The sequence below is a fragment of the Mustela lutreola genome, chromosome 1, assembly GCF_030435805.1.
Source record: "Mustela lutreola isolate mMusLut2 chromosome 1, mMusLut2.pri, whole genome shotgun sequence".
In the NCBI taxonomy this organism is placed as follows: Eukaryota; Metazoa; Chordata; class Mammalia; order Carnivora; family Mustelidae; genus Mustela; species Mustela lutreola.
The window spans coordinates 152,366,442-152,387,320 of record NC_081290.1 but is presented as its reverse complement, the minus strand read 5'-3'; the positions used below and the strand labels follow the sequence as shown (position 1 = coordinate 152,387,320).

The 20,879-nt window shown below is 39.2% G+C and overlaps 1 protein-coding gene across 2 annotated transcripts in view; it reads left to right on the top strand.

Moving 5' to 3' along the window:
* The window catches only part of KIF13B (kinesin family member 13B), a 213,144-nt gene that overhangs the window by 136,694 nt on the left and 55,571 nt on the right, over positions 1-20,879 (top strand). For both annotated transcript variants that reach the window (XM_059176995.1, XM_059177001.1), the window contains exons 24-35: positions 70-202; positions 4,817-4,963; positions 5,610-5,639; positions 7,202-7,301; positions 7,865-7,991; positions 8,954-9,009; positions 10,842-10,966; positions 12,203-12,379; positions 15,088-15,180; positions 17,218-17,370; positions 18,156-18,233; positions 19,996-20,049. In XM_059176995.1, the coding sequence (XP_059032978.1) occupies positions 70-202; positions 4,817-4,963; positions 5,610-5,639; positions 7,202-7,301; positions 7,865-7,991; positions 8,954-9,009; positions 10,842-10,966; positions 12,203-12,379; positions 15,088-15,180; positions 17,218-17,370; positions 18,156-18,233; positions 19,996-20,049 (1,273 nt within the window). The remainder of the gene's footprint in view (positions 1-69; positions 203-4,816; positions 4,964-5,609; positions 5,640-7,201; positions 7,302-7,864; positions 7,992-8,953; positions 9,010-10,841; positions 10,967-12,202; positions 12,380-15,087; positions 15,181-17,217; positions 17,371-18,155; positions 18,234-19,995; positions 20,050-20,879) is intronic.

Below are 20,879 nucleotides of genomic sequence, written 5' to 3'. Positions count from 1 at the left end.
GAAGGATCCTAAGCTGCCTGTATTGAAATAGAAATGTGTGATTTTCCAAGAACTTTAACTGTTTCCTAGATGGAGTGAAGTTACCAGAAAAGTGGAGTTCTGGGTCCAAATCTTGGAACAAAATGAGAATGGCGAATACTGCCCTGTAGAAGTAATTTCTGCAAAGGATGTGCCAACAGGAGGAATCTTTCAACTCCGGCAGGTAACAGAATTGTTAAAGTTATCATTCTGAATGATAATACTCAATTCTTTGGCACTGTAAAGCTTAATACTGGATTCCTGTTAGCAGAAATATCTGATTGGTGATAATGAAATCTAGACTCTCCAAGTCCATCCTTTTATTAAAATTGTCTCCTATTACATATCTATTTCCTTTCATTTAAAAAAATATGCTAATTATAGGGGCACCTGGGTGGGTAGCTCAGTGGATTGAGCCTCTGCCTTCGGCTCAGGTCATGATCTCAGGTCTTGGGATCAAGCCCGGCATCGGGCTCTCTGCTCAGCGGAGAGCCTGCTTCCCCCTCTCTCTCTGCCTACTTGTGATCTCTGTCAAATAAATAAATAAAATCTTTTAAAAACAATTGTTAATTATAATATTTTAAAACCAGCTTCTCAACTTTGAGTAAGCAAAAAGATAAACTTTAAATAATGACTTAGAATTGAATTGCAGGAGACAATAGAAACGTATGATGCAGTGTTACATTAGAATATTTATGAACATAAGGAGTAGCAGTGTGACATGGCAGAAAGAATGAGCACTTCACAGGCTAGTAACGTGCTAGGGTTCAGTTCTGGTCTCCCACCGTGTAGCCCTAAATCTGTGAGCAAGTTCTGTAACCTCTCAGAACCTTCTCTTAGGTATAAAGTGGAAGTGTGATGATAATACCGACTTTGTAGGACTAGTATGAGGTTTAGAGATACTGTATGTGAAGCACAGTACTTGGTACTTGGAAGGTGAAAGGGTTCTTTTCCTCCCAATACCAGCCATTTGTCTGATTCTCTGCAGGCACCAATGGGGTGTCCCACAATGCAGTTCGGTTTTGTGTCAGATGCCACAGGTTTAAGGGCTCAGACTTAAGCACAAGATTGCCCTCACTGCAGATGCCAGTTGCAAGTATCTGGTCCTCAGTTCTATTCAACGTGGCTACAAAGTCAGGGGTTTGCCCAGCTCTCCTCCCCTTGACTTACTGTTTCTAGTCTTTTTAAATAAAGGATACTACTCAGGAATATCCCAATGGAAGAGATGCTTGGGACAAAGTCTGGGAAGAGGTATAAGGAGCGTTCATGTCCTCTCAGGGTGTGCCACCCTTGCACCATCTTGATTTGTCCCCAGCCAGGAAGCTCACTGAACCTCATTGTTTGTAGGCTTTTATGGATGTTCATTATGCAGGCATAAAGCTTGGCCATGGGTGATTAACTTATCTCCATACCTTCTCTGCTCTGCACAGAGGTTTGGGGGGGTGCTGACAGTTACAAACTTCCAGTGAAGGCTTGTTTTTGTTTGTTTGGTTGGTTTTTGCTACCAGCCCCCTTCCTAAAGCTACCTGGGGGCCTACCAAGAACTGCCAGATTTAAAGTTGCATCATTAAAAGATACACTTATAATCATTATCGCTCAGGAAGTTCTGAGAGATTCAGGAGCTCTCTGCCAGGACCTGAGGACAAAGACCAAAGATCTTTCTGTGATACTGCAGGAGGTATTAAATAAATGCAGCTAAGTAGATATGAATGCCTGCCAGGAATCAGTGTAGCAGAGAAATAGGTAGGAATTGTCACTTAACCGCAAGTGGATTATAATCTGTAAAGCGTTTCTGCTTCCAGCTAAAGAGAAAATATCTTAGTAGAATTTACATGGGAGATTTGGAAATACTCTTTTTTTTTTTTTAAAGATTTTATTTATTTATTTGACAGAGAGAGATCACAAGTAGGCAGAGAGGCAGGCAGAGAGAGAGAGAGGGAAGCAGGCTCCCTGCTGAGCAGAGAGCCCGATGTGGGGCTCGATCCCAGGACCCTGAGATCATGACCTGAGCCGTAGGCAGCAGCTTAACCCACTGAGCCACCCAGGAGCCCGGAAATACTCTTTTTTACTGTACAATACATCAATTCAAAATTTAATGATAATTTCTATACTTTAGAACAATGGAAAGATATTAGAATAGCTCTTGAAAATGAATGTTGAAATCATTCAAAGCAGAATATGAGAAAAGGTTAAAGGAAAAAGAAAGTTTACTTAAATGTTTAAGTTCTGAATGTTTCAGAAGGGGAAAGCTGATCAGCATTTGTTCTATGACCCCAGCAAGTGGGTTTTAGCAAATTCATTCATGTATGGGCAAAGAACTGAAAGGAAAAGAAAATTAGTTTAAACTATGGCATCAGATATATACATAAAATGGGATTCTTAAGGGTGTGAAGAACATCTTTTTCTGAACATCTGTTAAAGCTATATATATTTCTTTTTTGGATGCCTCAGAAATTTGTTCCCTGGAAGGCAAGACCAGATAATTCTCTATGGTTTAGTATAAATAGAATATATAAGTATTTGTCCTATTTCTGACAACCTTTACTAAAAAGTGTTCAAAGATGACTTGAGTTCATCAGGAAAGGTTCTTTTTTTTGAAGGGTGTTGGTCTTTATGTGGATGCTGAATCAGTAGTGCAAAGGCTTTTTTTCATACATAAACAGCAAGAATAAAGACACAATGGTTGGAATTAGGTAAATTTGGGGAGAAAGTAACATGTAGGAAGACCTGGAAAGCAGTAAAAGAGGAGGTTATAGAAGCACATGTGGCTTGTTGATAGAAGGACTTGGATGGTAGGCTCATTTGAATTAAAATATTTCAAAACTAGAACCTACTGTTCTTGAACAGTAAAACAGCAGAGGAGAACTTACTACGTACGCCATATGAAATTGCCTGTTTTGTAGTTTAAAAATGCTCAAATATTAGCAGTTACAGGAAGTTCAACCTATGAGTTTAAGTATACTGTTCAAAAACTTTTCGGTACGCCTGGGTGGCTCAGTTGGTTGGACGACTGCCTTCGGCTCAGGTCATGATCCTGGAGTCCCGGGATCAAGTCCCGCATTGGACTCCCAGCTCCATGGGGGGTCTGCTTCTCTCTCTGACCTTCTCCTCGTTCATGCTCTCTCTCACTGTCTCTCTCTCAAGTCAATAAATAAAATCTTTAAAAAAAAATTAAATAAAATAAAAACTTTTCTGTGGGACAGTAGCTGTTCTGGATCTTTCCCTCCTTTTTCTTTCTGTGCCAACCTTGAACCCTCCCCCTACAGTGCCTCGGACTCACCCTCCCAGTGTGGCCCCCCACGCAGAGTAGGTTACTTTTTGTTTCAAACAAAATAAACAAAACTGTAGCTAATTGAAATGACTGAACTATTTTAAAATTAAAATGTTTTCTGAGGTACTCTTTCCACAAGATACCTGACACATAATCCTTGGAAAATACTAAATCAAAAACATCTGTAACCCATCTCTTCAAATCTAGTCTTCTGATTAATCATTGCCTAAATTGATTTCCCTGATAACATGAAGCTCTTGGGAATTAAAATCTGATGGAAGAGGGGAAGAGTAACTGACTTAAAGTTAAACATGCAGATTCCATTGTTCAAATTCTGTTTTACATCCCTGAAATTCATAAACTGACTTTGAGGTCGGTATTTTGGGAATATGGAGGATCTTCTTGTAAAATACTACTTCATTATAAACATAGAGGTTTACATTGTGTTTATTATGAAAGTTTATGTAAGACGGAACAGCTTCTCTCTGCTCAATTTTTCATTTTGCAGCCAGGTTTTAAATTATTTGGGATTAGAGTGGTTAATCCAGGGTAGTGGTCATCATTCTTATTTCTGACAGCTTATTTTTAAAAGTAGATCATACTATATTATTGGGTTTGGTAATCTCTTTTTTTTTTTTTTTAAGGTCTGGTTAACATTGTTTACCATATGCTTTTTTTTTTTTTTTTTGAGGAGAGGAAAAGAGAGAATCTTAAAGCAGGCTCCATAGCCAGTATTGAGCCCCATGCAGGACTTAATCTCATGACCCAGAGATCATGAGATCAAGAATTGGACGCTTAACCAACTGAGCCACCCAGATGCCCCAATCATACTTTTTAACTTAATATATCACATATTTTTTCTTCCAGCAATATTTTATTATATACACACAGTTTGAATAGTTTTAATATTATATATTTATTTGTGTCTGGTTTTTTGTTATTCTTAACATATATTGCTTTAAGAGTCCTTATACAATATATGATTATTTACTGAGAACAGATTCCTAGAAAGTTGAATTTCTGGTCAAGGGATCCTTATATTTTTAAGGCAGATTGCCTTGCAGAAAGCTTTACCAGTTTATATTCCCAGCAACAATGTATGTAATTGCCTGATTTATAAACTATGGGCACTATCAGAAATTACCTTTTTAAAAGATAATTGCTAGTTTAGTAAGTGAAAATAAAGATGTATTGTGCTTATTTTAATTTGTATTTTTTATAAGTGAGTTTAACAGTTTTTATTGTCCTTTTCTTTTTTGCATTTCCTTTGTTAGAATGTTTTCTCTTAATGTTTCTTTTTATTGAAAAAGTATGCAAGCCATAAATATTCCGTGTCTTTCTATTTGCTGAAAAGGTAAATTATTTTTCCTGATTACTTTTTCAGTTGGTAGGTTACTGCTTAGTTTTTAATATATGGTGAAACTGTCTTCAGAGTTAAATGCTTTCTCAATATCAGCCTGTAGGGGTCTCTCTAAACCAAATTTTTAGAAATTAAACTGATTTTTAAGCAAAATATCTGTGATACAGGGACAGTCCCGGCGAGTCCAAGTGGAAGTGAAGTCTGTGCAGGAATCTGGGACTTTACCATTGATGGAAGAATGTATATTGTCTGTTGGCATTGGATGTGTAAAAGTTAGAACACTGAGATCCCCGAAGACTCATGAGACCTTTCATGTAAGTTTCTGTGCCAGTTATGTTCTTGCTGAAAGACCTAACAAGATAAGAGTGTCTTTTGGAACCTGACAGAAAACTGCCTTCTATGAACAATTCTTTCAGTTTTTTCTTTTGTTTTTCTTTGATTTCTTTTTTCTTTTTTCTTTTCTTTTCTTTTTTTTTTTAACTATATTGCATTAGCATGGAATCGCTGCACTTGCACCAGACTGTTGGTTTTGCCCTGGTAAATGGCAGACTGAGGGTTAAGACATTGAAGTCTCTAGAAATTCCTCAGTTGTCTACTAGTGATTAACTTCCCCTATCACCCACCCCCTCTGCAGAAACCCCCTGCTGGCTTGTAAAGACTGTTTGCCAGCAGGTGTTTGATTTCTCCTGGGGAGTGGGACTATAAACCCAGCAGGGAAAGTATTGTACTTGTTCCTGAAAAGGTCAAATGAGTGTTCTTCACTTTCCTGTGAGAAGCTTAAGGTCTGACTCCAACTTCCTGAAAACTATAAAAAATCGAGAATAGGGTGAGCATAGGTGGGAAATAAAATAGTATATTCACTAAATTAGAAAATATAAAGTATGGGAAAAGATTCTGGTTGTTGAGCATAGCCTGACTCCTGGAAACATGATTGTTTTAGTTTACATTTTTTTCTTTTAGGAGGAGGAGGAGGACATGGACAGCTACCAGGTAAGGAAGTACCTGTTGGCCTCATCAAATGTGCTTGATTCCTGTGCTGAATCACGCATTCCTGAGCCTTGTCATACTGTTATTTAATAACTACACAGTTAATTTTGAATCAAATACTGCTTTTTCTCAAATTAAAACAAGTTTCGTAGACTTCAGTGTAGGAAATCATTTGTGACTGTTACCCTTTTCCAAACCTGGAGCTCTGCATCTAAGTTTCCTACAGATCCATTTCTCCAGATCCTTATTCTTGCACTCTCTCTCCTTGAGTGGAGTCACCCACACTTTCCCCTGTAAGAGCTATCTCATAATGAGCCTCAGTCAAACAACACTGGTTAGGTATTTTCCATCTTCTAAACCAGGTCTCCCTTTCCCACTTCCAAGAGTCACACAGGTTTGGTTTTGCCCGCCACCCCTCTTTCTTATCTCCTGCAAGATTTTGTTTATGTCTGTCAAGTTCTATCTTGTTAGGCTTGCTAGTCATTGTTTAGGACTGTCAGAGCTCTTTGGATCCTGATTATGTCATCCAGTGTAGTCACTCTCCTGGTTTTGCATCATTATAATTTGATAAAAATGTCTGCCTTCCTATAAGTGACTGATAAAAATATTGGATCAGATAGGGTTAAATACAGAGTCCTATGGCACAACAATAGAGACTTCTTTTAAGCTGACATTATTCCATTAATCATTGTTCTTTGGATGTGATATTTCAGTCATTTATGATTTCATTCAAGTAGATTCATTGCACATTTCTCCATCTTGTCTACAAGAACGTCATGAGCTATTTGGTTAAGTGCTTTAGTGAAATCCAGATACACACTGTATCCTCAGCATTCCACTGATCTACCCAGTCTTGTTAACTTTATTATGAAAGGAAATGAGGCAATATTGGTATACAGTCGGGTGTTGACTGGTAGAGTTCTTAGTCTGGTGATAACGCCCCCTCTCTGCTCCAAATATCCCCCCACAAGAAACAAGGGAGAGAAGCATTTACATGCTGTTTGTAGAGACTAGTGAAACATGTTGAAGGCTGAAACAAGGTAAGAAGTTTGAGGAATTCCTATGATGGTTCCCACAGATATAGAATTGGAGATTATTGAGTAGTACTTGTGATTTTTTTTTTAGGTTTACTTTTTTTTTTTTTTTTTTTTTTGGTGATATCTACATTCTGTGCAGGGCTCAAACTCATGACCCCGAGGTCAAAAGTCATATGCTCTTCTGATAGCCAGCCAGGTGCCCAAGTATTTCTGATTTTTATCCAGCAGAGGGCCATTGTAGATCTTAGTTACTTGGAGTTCTGCCTCTCGAACCAATAGAAATAAAACTGGTTCTAGATATCAGAGAATGCCCTTTCAGAAGCTGTCTTTTTCCAGTAACAGCAGTGCTTTGATTTTTGGAGTTTCCTGTTCTGAATAATGATTGGAGTCAACTAGTAGTGGTAATAAACAGATTGATATATAATACTTCACATTTTTAAAGCCTTAGAGTAAGGTAGATGGAAGCATTGGTTTCAAATATCTTGTCTTGACATTATATCTGCCATAATTTCCCCTGCTTTCTTCCAGGATCGGGATTTAGAGAGACTGCGTAGAAAATGGCTAAATGCATTAACAAAACGTCAGGAATACTTAGATCAACAACTGCAGAAGCTTGTCAGTAAACATGGTAAGAAAAGCAAGTTGAATATTTCCTCCCCCCTCACACCGAATCTGTGCATAATTAATCTCGCTTGCAGCCATATAAATTAGAAGTAGATGGACACATCAATAATGCGTATAGGAATGTTACTTATTAGTGTCATATCCTTTCAGAACAACGTTTATTTAACTGTAATGATGTCTTTCTGTAAGTTTCCCCACATCCCCAACAAAGAGAAAATAAAGTATGTAAACATTGTCCTTCAAAAATAAATTAAGGAGGATGCTAACGTTCTTGATTTCTTATCCAAAAGCACCTGAATCCTCTAATTCTGGAAGAAATTATTCATGTGCTGGCCCATGGCGGCCTTCCATGAGCCAAAGATGGCCTTTCTGTAAGAGTACACCAGCTCTTTAGCTTATAGTTCATTTCTTACTGTGATTTTTTAAAATACTAATTAGGGAAGTAATAAGTTTTCAGTGAACCCTCATCAACCAGTACCTGAATACAGTCAAATCCTATTGATATGCAGGATGAAAGTGTAAATCAGGTGAGAAGTCTATATTTGATCTCCATTCTTGATGTTCTAGATAAAACAGAGGATGATGCTGACCGTGAAGCCCAACTTCTAGAGATGAGGCTGACTCTGACTGAGGAGCGGAATGCAGTCATGGTCCCCTCTGCTGGCAGTGGCATTCCAGGGGCCCCAGCAGAATGGTATGAACGCTGCCACATGTCTTCAAACATTTCAAAAGATTTTATTTATTTACTTGACAGAGAGAGATCACAAGTAGGCATAGAGGCAGGCAGAGAGAGAGAGAGGAGGAAGCAGGTTCCCTGCTGAGCAGAGTGCCCAATGCGGGACTCGATCCCAGGACCCTGAGATCATGACCTGAGCTGAAGGCAGCGGCTTAACCCACTGAGCCACCCAGGTGCCCTCTTCAGACATTTCAGATGCTCACGGAGCCTCCCACTCTCCATATCAGTTTTGCCTCTCTTTCAACTAATGGAAGACTCATCATAGCATAGGGAGAAAGTTTGAATTAAAGGAAGTGTTAAATTATTTTCATGAGTTGGAGTAACTATGGCTTAAAACTGTTTTATTAAATAATATTGTTATTGGCTCAGTAATTAAGAATTCTGAGAATCTAAATCAATATTTAATACCACTGCACTTAGCATTAAAAAAGAAAGTTAATATGTTAATTACTTGGGTCATTCCCTTAAAAGACCATTCGGTCATAATAAAATTGCATCTCCAGGAGTTTTTGGTTTTGTGCTGGCTTAAACTGTACTGTCAGCAAATGTTCTGTGCCACTTTATAGAAATTAAAAATAGTAAATTAAGCCATATGGGGCCCTTAAGTATATAATTTTTTAAGAAAGTAACTTTAAACAAAGAAGCTTCAGTTACAAACAGGTAGCTGTATCTTATAAGACTGAATTCTAGGATCAGAACGTATGATAATTATACACAAGAGCACCAGTGAAAAGAAGCAGCATTTACAGGTAAGTCTTTGGGGCATCTCTGATTTGAAATTATGACAAAAAAACGATACCCACAGTTATTATTGGCTTGACCTGTAATAATTCTCAGTGTGGATTAATGCTGTGTCTCGAAGTACATTCTGCTGAGAAAGTCGGCTTTATTTGAGGTGCTATTTGTTTATTATGTTTTAGGACCCCAGTTCCTGGGATGGAAACACACATTCCTGTTATATTCCTTGACTTAAATGGTAAGTTAGGAGATACTTTCTGAAGGCTTACCTCAGACAAATTAGTGTCTGAGTAACACTTAGATTCTAACAAAGTCTGCAGTTAGGCAATTCAGTAAGAATAAGGTTAGGGTCTATTTTATGTATGCAGAGGGACACTGACACTTGACCAAGAATGAATTATCTGTAAGAGTAATATTTCTGTAGCGGAGGTAGGTATGTTTCATCCCAGGACGTTTGCACATTTCACTGGGTAATCCGTAATAGCTGCGTGTGTGCTTTGTTCTTCTCTTCATGTGAGGTAGCAGTAGCAGGTGTTCCCCTACACTTCAGTGTTGTCTTCTTTATTCTTAGGAAAAGACTTCTCTCTGGAAAGGACTAATAACTAGTGATGCTTATGTAGGATGCTTTCTTTTATCTGGTGTTTTCTTAATCTTAGCTAATAAATTTTTCACTTTCTGTGGGTTCGTTTTTGTTGTTGTTGTTGTTGTTGTTTTAAAGATTATTTATCTGTTTATTTGGCAGAGAGAGGGGGAAGCAGACTCCCTAATGAGCAGAGAGCCCAATGCGGGGCTTGGTCCAAGGGCCCTGGGATCATGACCTGAGCCGAAGGCAGAGGCTTAACCCACTGAGCCACCCAGGCACCCCTCTGAATTCTTATGCCCTCATTCGTGCATTGCTTATTTGTGAGAAACTGTCCAATTTTTCTGACTTTTTTCTCCTTCATATAAAATATTTTAGATGTGGCTACATTTTACATTTATTCTGTCCAAGGAAGGAAAATAAAAATGAAAAGGTAGATTAAAGAGCTAAGGATAAGGTAAAAGTCAGCAGTTAAATTCCTAAAACATCTCAGAGAAACTGTGTATTATAATGAACTGTCCTAGATAGGCAAGCTTGGATGTCCTCAGTGGTTTGTTTCCACACAGCTGAAAGTGAGTTATAATAACTAAGGTATTTAGCATCTTGTACTACTTGGTTTATTTAGACATATGGAAAATTTTGTGTGCACACAGAGTTAGCAAATAATACTTAAGTCACTTCTGCTGTCAGTCCACCTGAGAGGGTTTCTGTGTTTTGCCACAGCTCTCTAGCCTACCTTGTTGTTCTCTGGCGCCTTGGAGGCTGAAGCTTACTCTGGGGCTTACTGTCCTTACGTTAGGTTCCTACATAGTTGAGGGGCTCGTGTGTGCACGTGCTTGTGCACGTGTGTAGGAAGGTAAGAGCGGAAAACAGTAAGCTTATAGAAGACCTGTTTGTATGGACATCCCAAGACATGATCAAGAACTTATGCAGCCTGATGCCCATTCTTGATCCCCATAAGCCTACATACTAGAAAGATACTTTGATGGCTACTCACAAGCTTAAGATGGATAGGGGGTTGGGAGGGCCTGACTTAGAACTAAATAACTAAAGGGCCAAGGGGCAACCCTCCCAAGTTTCTGGCTCATGTAGCCAATTGATTCTTTTGTTGAACTTAACGGTCCAATAATTGGAATCACTCTCGCTTCTCATTTCTTCAGTGCACTAAAAGATGGGGAATTTGGGTTGTAATCCTATCATTAACATTTATGGGCTGATCTTGAGTAATCTCTTGGGTATCTTGGCTTCATTTGCCTTCCATGTAAAATAAGGCATAAAGGTAGGAGATTGGTTAAGATAATTTCTTGAGAGTCTGTCCTTCTCTAAGAACTGTGAACTGTTTAATGGTTCTCTTCCATGTCATGTGAGATTTTAGAGCCAAAAGCAAATGAAATTTGAGGCAGTAGAATTTTAATACTAAGCACATTGAAATTTAGCTGGTAGGGGTTATCCTTTGAAATGATCTCTGATTTAATGGAACTTGCTTTTAGCTGATGATTTCAGCTCTCAAGATAATCTTGATGACCCAGAAGCTGGTGGATGGGATGCTACCCTAACCGGGGAAGAAGAGGATGAGTTCTTTGAACTGCAGATTGTAAAACAGCATGATGGAGAGGTAAACAAAGCATAAGTAGGGAAAATCATATGAAAAGTAGTTTCTTTAACCTTTCCATACATCTTTTGAAATAGTCAGCAGTGTAATCATTTTAATGCTTACATTTCTCAAGAAATATAAATGAAAACCTTTTACTGCGACTTCCAGAAAGAGTGGAACCCCTTCCAGAAGAAGTGGATGGTTAAATTAGTTCCCCTCCTGGTAAAGGATCTCTGTTAGTATTCATAGTTCAGGCCAGCAGTGGTCCCCTCTCTGGGGAAATGCTACTGAAGTACATAGAGGTAAAATACACAGCATTTGGGATCTCCTTTAATTCTTTAGTAAAGACTTTTTAAGAAGAGGGAAAAAAGAGTAGATAAAGGCAGTGTGGCAAAATCTTGATAATGTTTGAATCTGGGTGATGTGTGTACAGTGGGGCCTTACTTTCCAGTTTTGAGTATACTGGGAAAGTAAAAAAATAGTTAAAGCGAGGAAAGCTGATGGGGTGCTCTGGAGGGCACATCATCCCTTAGTGGTATTCCTAAAAGATGCAAAACTTCAATAGTAGGGGGCAAAGCTAGCTGTGATGCGTTCTATACAACAGTGGTCCTATGGTGTCATGGGTGACAAAGAAGGGCTGGGGAACCATTCCAGATCAAAGTAGACTAAAGAGACATGACAGCTAAGTGCAGTTAGTGATCCTGGATTGGAACAGTTGAAAGATTTGATTATGGACTGTATTATATCATAGTATTGTGTTGATGTTAAATTTCCTGAATTGTCCTATAGTTTAGAGGATGTTCTCACTGTTAGAAGACACTTGTTAATCTATTTAGGCAGGTAGAGTAACAAGTCTGGAACTGACTCACAAGTGGTTCAGCAAAAAATAATCCTGCATGTGTATGAGTTGTAAGAAAGAGAAAGGAGAAGTGGCAAAATATTAATAGCTGATGATTATAGATGGAAGATAACACAGGAGTTCATTGTCCTGAATTCATATCTTTCCTTTATGTTTGAGCATTTTGCAAAATAAAAACATTTCTGGAATCCCACCAGCCAAGAATGTTATCCCCGTACTTCCCAGACTAGAGTGATGGAGGCCACATCCTCACATCCTGGAGTCTTTCAGGCCACTTCTAGTAGATCTTCAGTGGGGACCAGTATGTCCAACTTCAGCCAAGCCAGGATGTTTCCTTGTGAAGTGTTTTGTGTTCAGGAGGAGAGGGCAAACAAAGTATGTTCTTTTGGTCCCTGCAGGTGAGAGCAGAAGCCTCTTGGGACTCTGCCGTGCACAGCTGTCCTCAGCTCAGTAAAGGCACCCCAGCAGATGAGCGCGTGTATCTGATTGTGCGGGTGACAGTCCAGCTCAGCCATCCGGCCGACATGCAGCTGGTATTACGGAAAAGAATTTGTGTCCATGTTCATGGTCGGCAGGTGAGTCATTAATCCCAGTTGAAGAACTGATTTTAATCACAGGTCCAATTAGGGGCAGGGCCAGGAATGATTGCTCTGGCCTCCTGTCCACACAGCCTCTGTGAACCGATTCAGTTTTCTCTTCAACTCAACCCTTGCTATCGTGTAGTCGGGTCTGCTTCATTCCCGGCCCCTGCTGTTCTGACTTTCTCCTAGATAGTGTTCAGTTATTACAGTGAGTCCTTCTTATTACAGAGTCACAGATGGGTGCCCCAGTGCCCCGTCAAAGCGCAGTTCTAGGTTTTTGACTTTACCTTTGGGTCGCACAAGACGTGACAGTTCTCCACAGATTAGTTGTTGGTTGGACTCACCCTCTGCTTTCTGCTTCCTTCTTCCCTCTCAGTCATCTCTGCTAATTTGTGGACTCAAATATTTGGATAGTGTACTCTGTCGAGCTTTTGGATAGCAAGACGAGTAAGAATTAGTCTGCATCTTGAAACCCCCAGTGTCCGTCGGCGTGTATAGCTGAATAAATAGACGGCGCCTCTATTGGCTTAGTGTGGGAAGGCAGGTGTTCCCTGAGTGCGGGAAGACTATGGGCGAAGCCATGGAGAGCTCACACTGAGCAAGTCTGAGAAGCCATCAGAGCCAGGGTGGTAGCATGCTGGCCATTCCTTTACAGACACGGTGCCAGAGGACATACACTGTTCAGTGCAGGGGGTGAGGAAGGACAGGGCAGGGCTGACTGGGACCTCAAGCAGCAGAGTGTGGCAGGCATTGTGACGGAGTGTGCCGCAGAGGTTGGGGCCCTGGCTGTCCACACAGTTGCAGCTGCATTATGAGGGACCTCATGCCGTCTGACTGGGTTTAGTAGACAGCTTCAAGGGAAGAACATAAACTATTTCTGCCATTGGCTTTGCAAATACAGGATTTGGGAGGCTCATTCTAGGGATTCTTTGAACTGTCTGTGCTCACTTTTTTTGAGGCCTTCTCAACACATTGACTAAAACCAGGACAGATGAAAAGACATCTTTTCATTTAAAAGAGCACAGTCACGGTTGACAGAGTCCTAGATGTAATCTCCACCCCTAAAAATTAATCTTTAGTTCTAAATGTCACACTGATATCCATCTTTGAAATGAAGACTGGTGGTAATGCTGTTAAAATTGCAGGTCTTTAGCTTGGCAATCCAGCATCAATAAAATCCAGGTCATCGGGTGAGCTATAGACGTATATGGGGTGTCCCCTGTTCGCTCTTTTCTCCAACTCTCTTTTCTCGGAAGTCTTTAAAGGATAGAAAAAGATGAGTTGCTCTTGAGGAGCATTTTGAAGAGTGATTTGCCATTCCTGAGCTAGAGATTCTGCTTGCCAGGCGATGACCTGGTATGGCACCGGCCCCACCGAATCCTTAACAGAAAGGATGCATCGTGGAGTCACCCAAGCTTCCGCTGGTGGTGGTGTCTTTTTTGTTTGTTTTTAATTTGTTTTTAAGTTTTTATTATAGCGGCAAGAATTTACCTCTGTTTTTCCCCTGGATGAAATGACGTGATATTATCAGATTGATACTGAATGACATGATAGTACTTTAGGACATGCCAGTTTTCTTCCCAGTTTCAGATATTTCAGTCCTAAAAATTGCTTCTTTATGACAAGAATGGGGACTTCCCCTATGACGCTGATATTCCTTATGATGCTCATACATGCAAATCACCTTCAATAGCTCCATACAGAAAGAAAACAAAAGGTAAATTAACAACAGCAACCCCCCTTCCCCACCCGAACCATGGAAAAATAAAATCTTAGCTGTCCCTGACTGGTGTAATGGGCTGTGGCTCTGCATTGCAAGGCTCATGAAGGGCTGAAATCAGTGGTCTCTTTGCATTCTAAGAGCTACGGTCTTTTAAAAAAGTAACTAAAGAGCACTGAATAGGAAAGAAATTATTATTAAACAGGTTTGTGAAATTATGTACTTCTAAGACCAAGTGGCTTAATTTTTCTATATTCTTTGGGAGTTTTCACATTATTTCCTACTTCCCTTTTGCATGAGGGAAAAGGTTGGGTGTTGGTTTAAAATTCTCTCTTCTTCTTATCTTTATTCACCAATTGTATTCTGCCCTCATCCCCGCTCTCTTCAACCTCTACAGGATGTTCAGTCTTAGCAGCATCTTCAAATGAGTCATCTATGCATTAATTCAACGGTTCAATTCTTAACTGTGCAAAGAGCACAGTCAGCATAAACAATGACCGTGCACTCTTAAATCATTCTTCATAACGATCCTGCTTTGGTCGAGAATTTAATGCCTGAACTTGTCAATATTCATGCTGCAAGATGTCCATCGTACTGGTGAAAAAAAAAGTGTAAGAGTCACCAGTCCTCACTCACATCTTAGGAAGGTCATTTTATTTTATCGAAGTCAACAGTCTTATTTCTGTAGCCTTTAAGTAGACCTGAACCAGATGCCCAGTGTCAGTTTCCAGAGTTTTGGGTTTATATTCTTCATATACTAGATATAGGACCTGCCAAAGGGCAGGGGCCTAGTAAATTGATTTTGTGTGCTGAGACAAAGTTGAAGAGCCTGTATTTTGTGATTTGGGTTTCAGCTTGTTTATATCGGAAATATGCTGTTTCTTTTTGGTTAGGGTGAATGCAGTATCCTTTGAGCTCTTTGTTAATGAAAACCCAGTTTTTGAGGTAGGAAACCATATCTTTCTTTTTTGTTTTTCTCTAGGGTTTTGCTCAGAGTCTCCTAAAAAAGATGTCACATCGAAGTTCTATTCCTGGCTGTGGAGTGACTTTTGAAATTGTCTCCAATATTCCAGAGGTGAAGGATCATATGAAGTTTGAGTTTACTAAAAATAAACATGTAAAAAGAGCTAACTCCTTGAAAGTCACCTACTAAGAAATAAATAGTCAATGAAGTTGTGTATTTGGGTAAACACTATAGATTTGTAGAAGAAATTTCCTAATCTTAATGTGATTCATTGTAAAATATATTTGTGGCTTAAAGGTTCTGGTTTTAGTATTTTGTTAAAGGAGTTCCTTTTAAAAAGCAAATCAACACTCCTAGAAGACATAAGGTAACAATATTGTCCCCCTCAAAGGGACGTAACATAGCATGTCCCTGAAAACAGAGATTCAGGCTTGCGTTTTGGAATCACACAGAAATCTTATTTTTGTCACCTATTAGTGAGGTGAACTTTGTAAGTTACTTGGAGCCTCAATTTTTTTCATTTATTAGATTAGGTTAGTGATAGCTTCTATATAGGGTTGTTTTTAAGGATTAAATGAGATGATATATATATATATATATATATATATATATATATATATAAGTTGTTGTGCACACACTGAGCAGTTGATTGTAATTCCCATTATTATAGTTTCTATTATTTTCTTCTTGTTACTTCTCTTTCTAAACTGAGAAAGTCATAGGAATCAAGCATATGGAGTTTATAATACCGCCCCCCGCCATGGAAGCTTGATGCGTGATGTAGTTCATATATGTGCTTCCTAATATTTAATCCCAGATTTCTTCATCCAGTCTGTGGCACAGCTGGTAATGGGGTAGGGGAAGGGAGGCTTCTAAGAAAAGGACCGTGGAAAAGAGTAGAGCAGTTTCTTCTGTGACACTCACCACCTGAAATCAAAGAGTGAGCGTGGAGATGCACATTGTACTTTGGCAAAAAATGCAAGATTAGGACTTGGTCTCTTGACTCCTGATCTTGCCTTTTTTTTGCCAATTAGTGGCTTTCCTTTTTCCTCATCTATAAAATGAGGATGATTGCTTCTTTTCAGGGTTATTAAAAGGCCCAAATGAATCACTATACGGGGTAGAAGTTTTGTGAACTTAAGCCACCTTCCAGATTCTTCCATATTTTATCTGTAATAAAAGCTCGCTTAAATTTTTAAAAATAATTTTGATGTTAGAATGTGTCTTATAAATGATATCTTAAAGTTAATTGGCAGAGTTTTTTTTTCTCCTTAGTGGTATATAAAATATTTTTTTTTCCTTGAAGTTGATGGCATCTTAAGATGCAGTGGCATATGGCTATATATTTTGTAGTTTGTGACATTATTATAACAAATTCACAAGTAAATAAAGTATCAGATTTTCTCTGAGAAGAGTAATTTGTTATGAGCCAAGCTAGCCTGACATGATTAAATGCACTAACAGCCCTCCCTGACTTGTGAGCGTCCCATTGATATGCATGGGGCACCCACATGAGAGGAGCAGGGCTGGGCTCTGGGGGAAAGCACAGTGAGTGAGAATTTACCCAGATACTTTTCTTCTTGGTGGGAGCTACACTGCCTGTAGCCTGTGTTGAGGATTGAGGATTAAAACCAATTTTAGAAGCTGCCACATGTTGAACATGTAGTCCATGGTCTGCTGCTGAGTGAAAGGGTTGAAAGCCGCCCTACTTTCATTCTTACTCTCTTGTGTCTGCCTCCTGCTAGCACTGTTTGGACCCCAGCTTCTCATTCCTGTCTCTTGCCTCAGTGATTTATTTCTGAAGTATTGTGGTAGTTGGTTGTATTTCCAGCTATTTCCACCAAATCCTTTCTAACCAATAACATTTTCGTTTGCAGTAGGAAAAAAGCAGAGGACAGTTTTATTAAGAATGTGCTATGTTTCAGTGCCATTGGGTTTAACCTTGCAAGTTAATCTGATCACCATTTATAACAATTTCTCTGGGAAAATGCATTTTGAGTTCCAAAAGCTGGCGTTAAAATGGAATTTTGGAATACATCCCATTTGTTAGCTCAGTACTCTCTGTGTGTATGTTTGTATAGATTAAGAAGCTTTTATGTTTTCTTCTATAGAGTACTTAATTTTAATACACAACTTTCTGTTCTCCAGGATGCCCAGGGAGTAGAGGAACGAGAAACATTAGCAAGAATGGCAGCTAATGTTGAAAACACAGCTTCTGCTGACTCAGAGGCTTATATTGAAAAATACCTCAGAAGTGTGCTGGCTGTGGAGAACCTTCTCACTTTAGATCGTCTCCGCCAGGTTAGCCAACAGAGCTGGTAGTAGCGGTGCGGACCCAGCCTGATTCTCTTCGCCTCTCTGCAGTTCTCAGCGTTGTTACATCTAAACTTTGGAAGCATCTGTTTAAGTGCAGCATATTAATTTAGATTAAATTTGTCACTTAAGTCTGTGAATATACAAAAGCTCCACTTGGAAGTTTACTTTTACCAAGGTGCTAAATGGTATCAAGTTGCTTTGAGGTAATGGGAGAAAATACTTAACTCTTGCTGGCTGAAGAATTACTTTAAAAATTCTTTGATAATGGACAATAACGTTGCTGAAGAAATATGTAGGAAGGTGGCAGAATGGGCCCTTTCTTGTTTAGCTGGTCATGCCTGCCACAGCTTTAGGGTGGATCTCTCAAAGGGATAGTAGAGATGCCTGCCAGCAGTATACCTAATCCTTAGTGGAACCCTAAACGTATTTTACATAGATATATGGAGGCTTTTTTGGTTTTAACCAAAAATCCTTATGAAAAACAAAAGTGAATGATCTAATTTTGGCGATTTTCTCCTGGGACTAACTTTTGTTTGGTCAGCTTCAAGGCGGCCGTCAATAGATACAGAAAAGAATGTAGAATCTAGGTAACTTGGAATACTCCACAATGTTTAGAACTAGGTCTTTCCAAGGCATAAAGAAACATCTATGATTTAAAGAACCAGGAATATGTGTGTAGAGATGGTAGCTCAAACACTGCTGTGCATGGTACTGATTTGGAGGTGGGTCTCTGATCTGTGTTTTTCCTCTGTATGTTTTCTGACTGACAGGAAGTTACAGTGAAGGAACAGTTGACAGGAAAGGGGAAGCTAAGTAGGAGGAGTATTAGCTCTCCCAACGTGAACAGAGTGAGTACATGGACTCCCCATTTTGTGCTCTGCCTGGGCTCTCCTGCCCTGCCCTTCTTTCCTTGGATAACACTTTTTTGTATCCTTTAACTCTCATCTCAGATGTCATTTCGTTCTCCAGAATGATTTAGGATGCCCTGTTCTCTACCCTGTAGCATCTGTGCACACCTCTGTCACTGTCTTTACCAGTATGGTAGGGACAGTGTCCATTTAAGTTCATCTCTCCTGTTTCTCACAGCTTTTGTATGAGCAGTGCCTAGCACAGTGACTGAGTGGATGTTCAGTGAGTGTTTGTTGAGCTAAAGCAAAACTAGCCCAAATGCCTTTGGCAAGCCATTTGAATTTTCTGGGCCCAACTTAATTATTTATAAATTGAGAAGTCTGGACTTGGTTTACAAACTCAATTGCTTAAAGGCCATCCAGGATAGTATAAATGAGTAAAACATCTTAGATGTATTTCATAACAGTGTCTTAAGTTTTTTGTTGTTTTTAAAAACAGAGGTATAATTTATGTGCATATTAAAGCATACAAATAATTCTTCACAAAGAAATATGATTGTGGCCGTGTGATTTATCTCTCCTTTCCTTACTTTTGACAAAGATACGGATATGAGAAATATTACCTTTGCTAACTTTACACTAAGAAAAACGACAGTACAAGCATCATAATGAAGAGCAGCTGACCCTTCCCCTTGGTGTTTGAGAGACGATAGTGAAAGTAGGGAGAGTATCAAACGGGAGGGCACATGTGGTCCCTGAGTGACTGAATGACATCACTAATGATCTCAGGATGAAAGATTGGGAACATTGAGGAATATATCACTTTATTTCAACTTGAAATCTCATTTCTTCAAAAAATGATACATTAAAATGCAGATACTTACAGAGGTTGGTATTTAGAAGAAATATCAACTGTGGTTTAAAAGAAATAGTTTGTGTTTATATATCTGCTACGAATACCCAGAGAAGGAAGTTGTAAGATGAGGACATGGTAAAATAATTAAGCTGGTATCCTTTAAATAGAAGGGGATAAACAAATGAAATATCCCTTACCCATGTCCTACTTGTTGTTGCCTCAGGGTAAACTGGGTGTCTGATCTTTTATAAACCTCCCACCTTAAAGTTCAATTCAGTTTAAAAAAAAATTGTGAGGGGCACCTGGGTGGCTCAGTTGTTTAAGTGGCCAACTCCTGACTTCAGCTCAGGTCATGATCTCAGGGTCCTGGAATTGAGCCCTGCTTGGTGCTCTGTGCTCAGTGGGGAGTCTGCTTGAGGATTCTGTCTCTCTACCTCTGCCCCTCCTCCTGGCTTGCACACATGCTCTCTCTTTTTCAAAATAAAGAAATGCATCTTTAAAAAAAGTTGTGCGTAACAATGTCTCAAAGTATACACTAGCCTAATTTACAAATGTCTTGACAGCATCTCTGCTGCCATCTGACTGTTGATTTGGTTTTCAAATTCTTGTATTTCCAGGAACGTAGATTCCTGTACTTTCACACCTAAAGGGCTAATCCCAGGGAAGCCTGGGTAGCTCAGTCGATTAAGCAGCTGCTTTTGGCTCAGGTCGTAATCCCAGGGTCCTGGGATTGAGCCCCACATTGGGCTCCCTGCTCAGCGGGGAGCCTGTTTCTCCCCTGTCTGCCATTCCCCCTGCCTGTGCTTGCTCTCTCTCTCTCTCTTACTCACTCTGTCAAATAAATAAATAAAATCTTTAGAAAAAAATAAAAATAAAGGACTAATCCTCTTTTTTTTTCTTTTTCAGTTGTCTGGCAGCCGACAAGATCTTATTCCGTTCTATAGTCTAGGCAGCAATAAGGTAAGTATTTATAACTATTTTTCTGTCAGTCTTAGACCGATTTCCCATCAACTTTCCTTTTCTCAAATATCACATGCTCATTTTGCATGCCAAAATTTCTCCTGTTCTTCTGTGCTGTGTGAAATTTATTAGAAAGTGATTACAGTTCATTTCTTTTTACCAGTTAAGTTAAGGTTTATTAGACCTTACTACTCTACTTTTTAAGGGTTAAAAACCAGTTTTGTTGCTTGAGTTCATATTTTTATGTAGACATTTCTTCCTGTTTGAGTCAAAAAAGGAAATTTAAATCAAAATTGTAATAGTAAAATATTGATAAAATGATTGAAAATGTGTGAGGAATAGGAAGATTTTATCTGAAAGTTAATATTATTCGCTAGAAGAAATTAAAAATAAGGGAACAGAACTTATGTTAGCTGGGATTTATTGTTAATATAGTGTTTCCCAATTTAGTTTAGGTTTAAGCATAGAGAATTCTTTTTTTTTTTTTTTTAAGATTTTTTTTGTTTATTTGACAGACAAGGATCACAAGTAGGCAGAGAGGCAAGTGGGGGGGGTGGGAAACAGACTCCCTGCTGAACAGAGAGCCTGATGTGGGGCTCCATCCCAGGGTCCTGGGATCATGACCTGAGCTAAAGGCAGAGGTTTTAACCCACTGAGCCACCCAGGCGCTCCAAGCATAGAGAATTCTTTATCTTTTACTTAAAAGTATCGTACTCAGAATTGTTGTAACTGGATGTCCTATATCATAGTTTTGTGCCCGATATTTTTTGAGGGATCTGGTTAGATGTTGGTACTGTTAGCTATGAGCAACATGCTCTGTATTGCTCTCT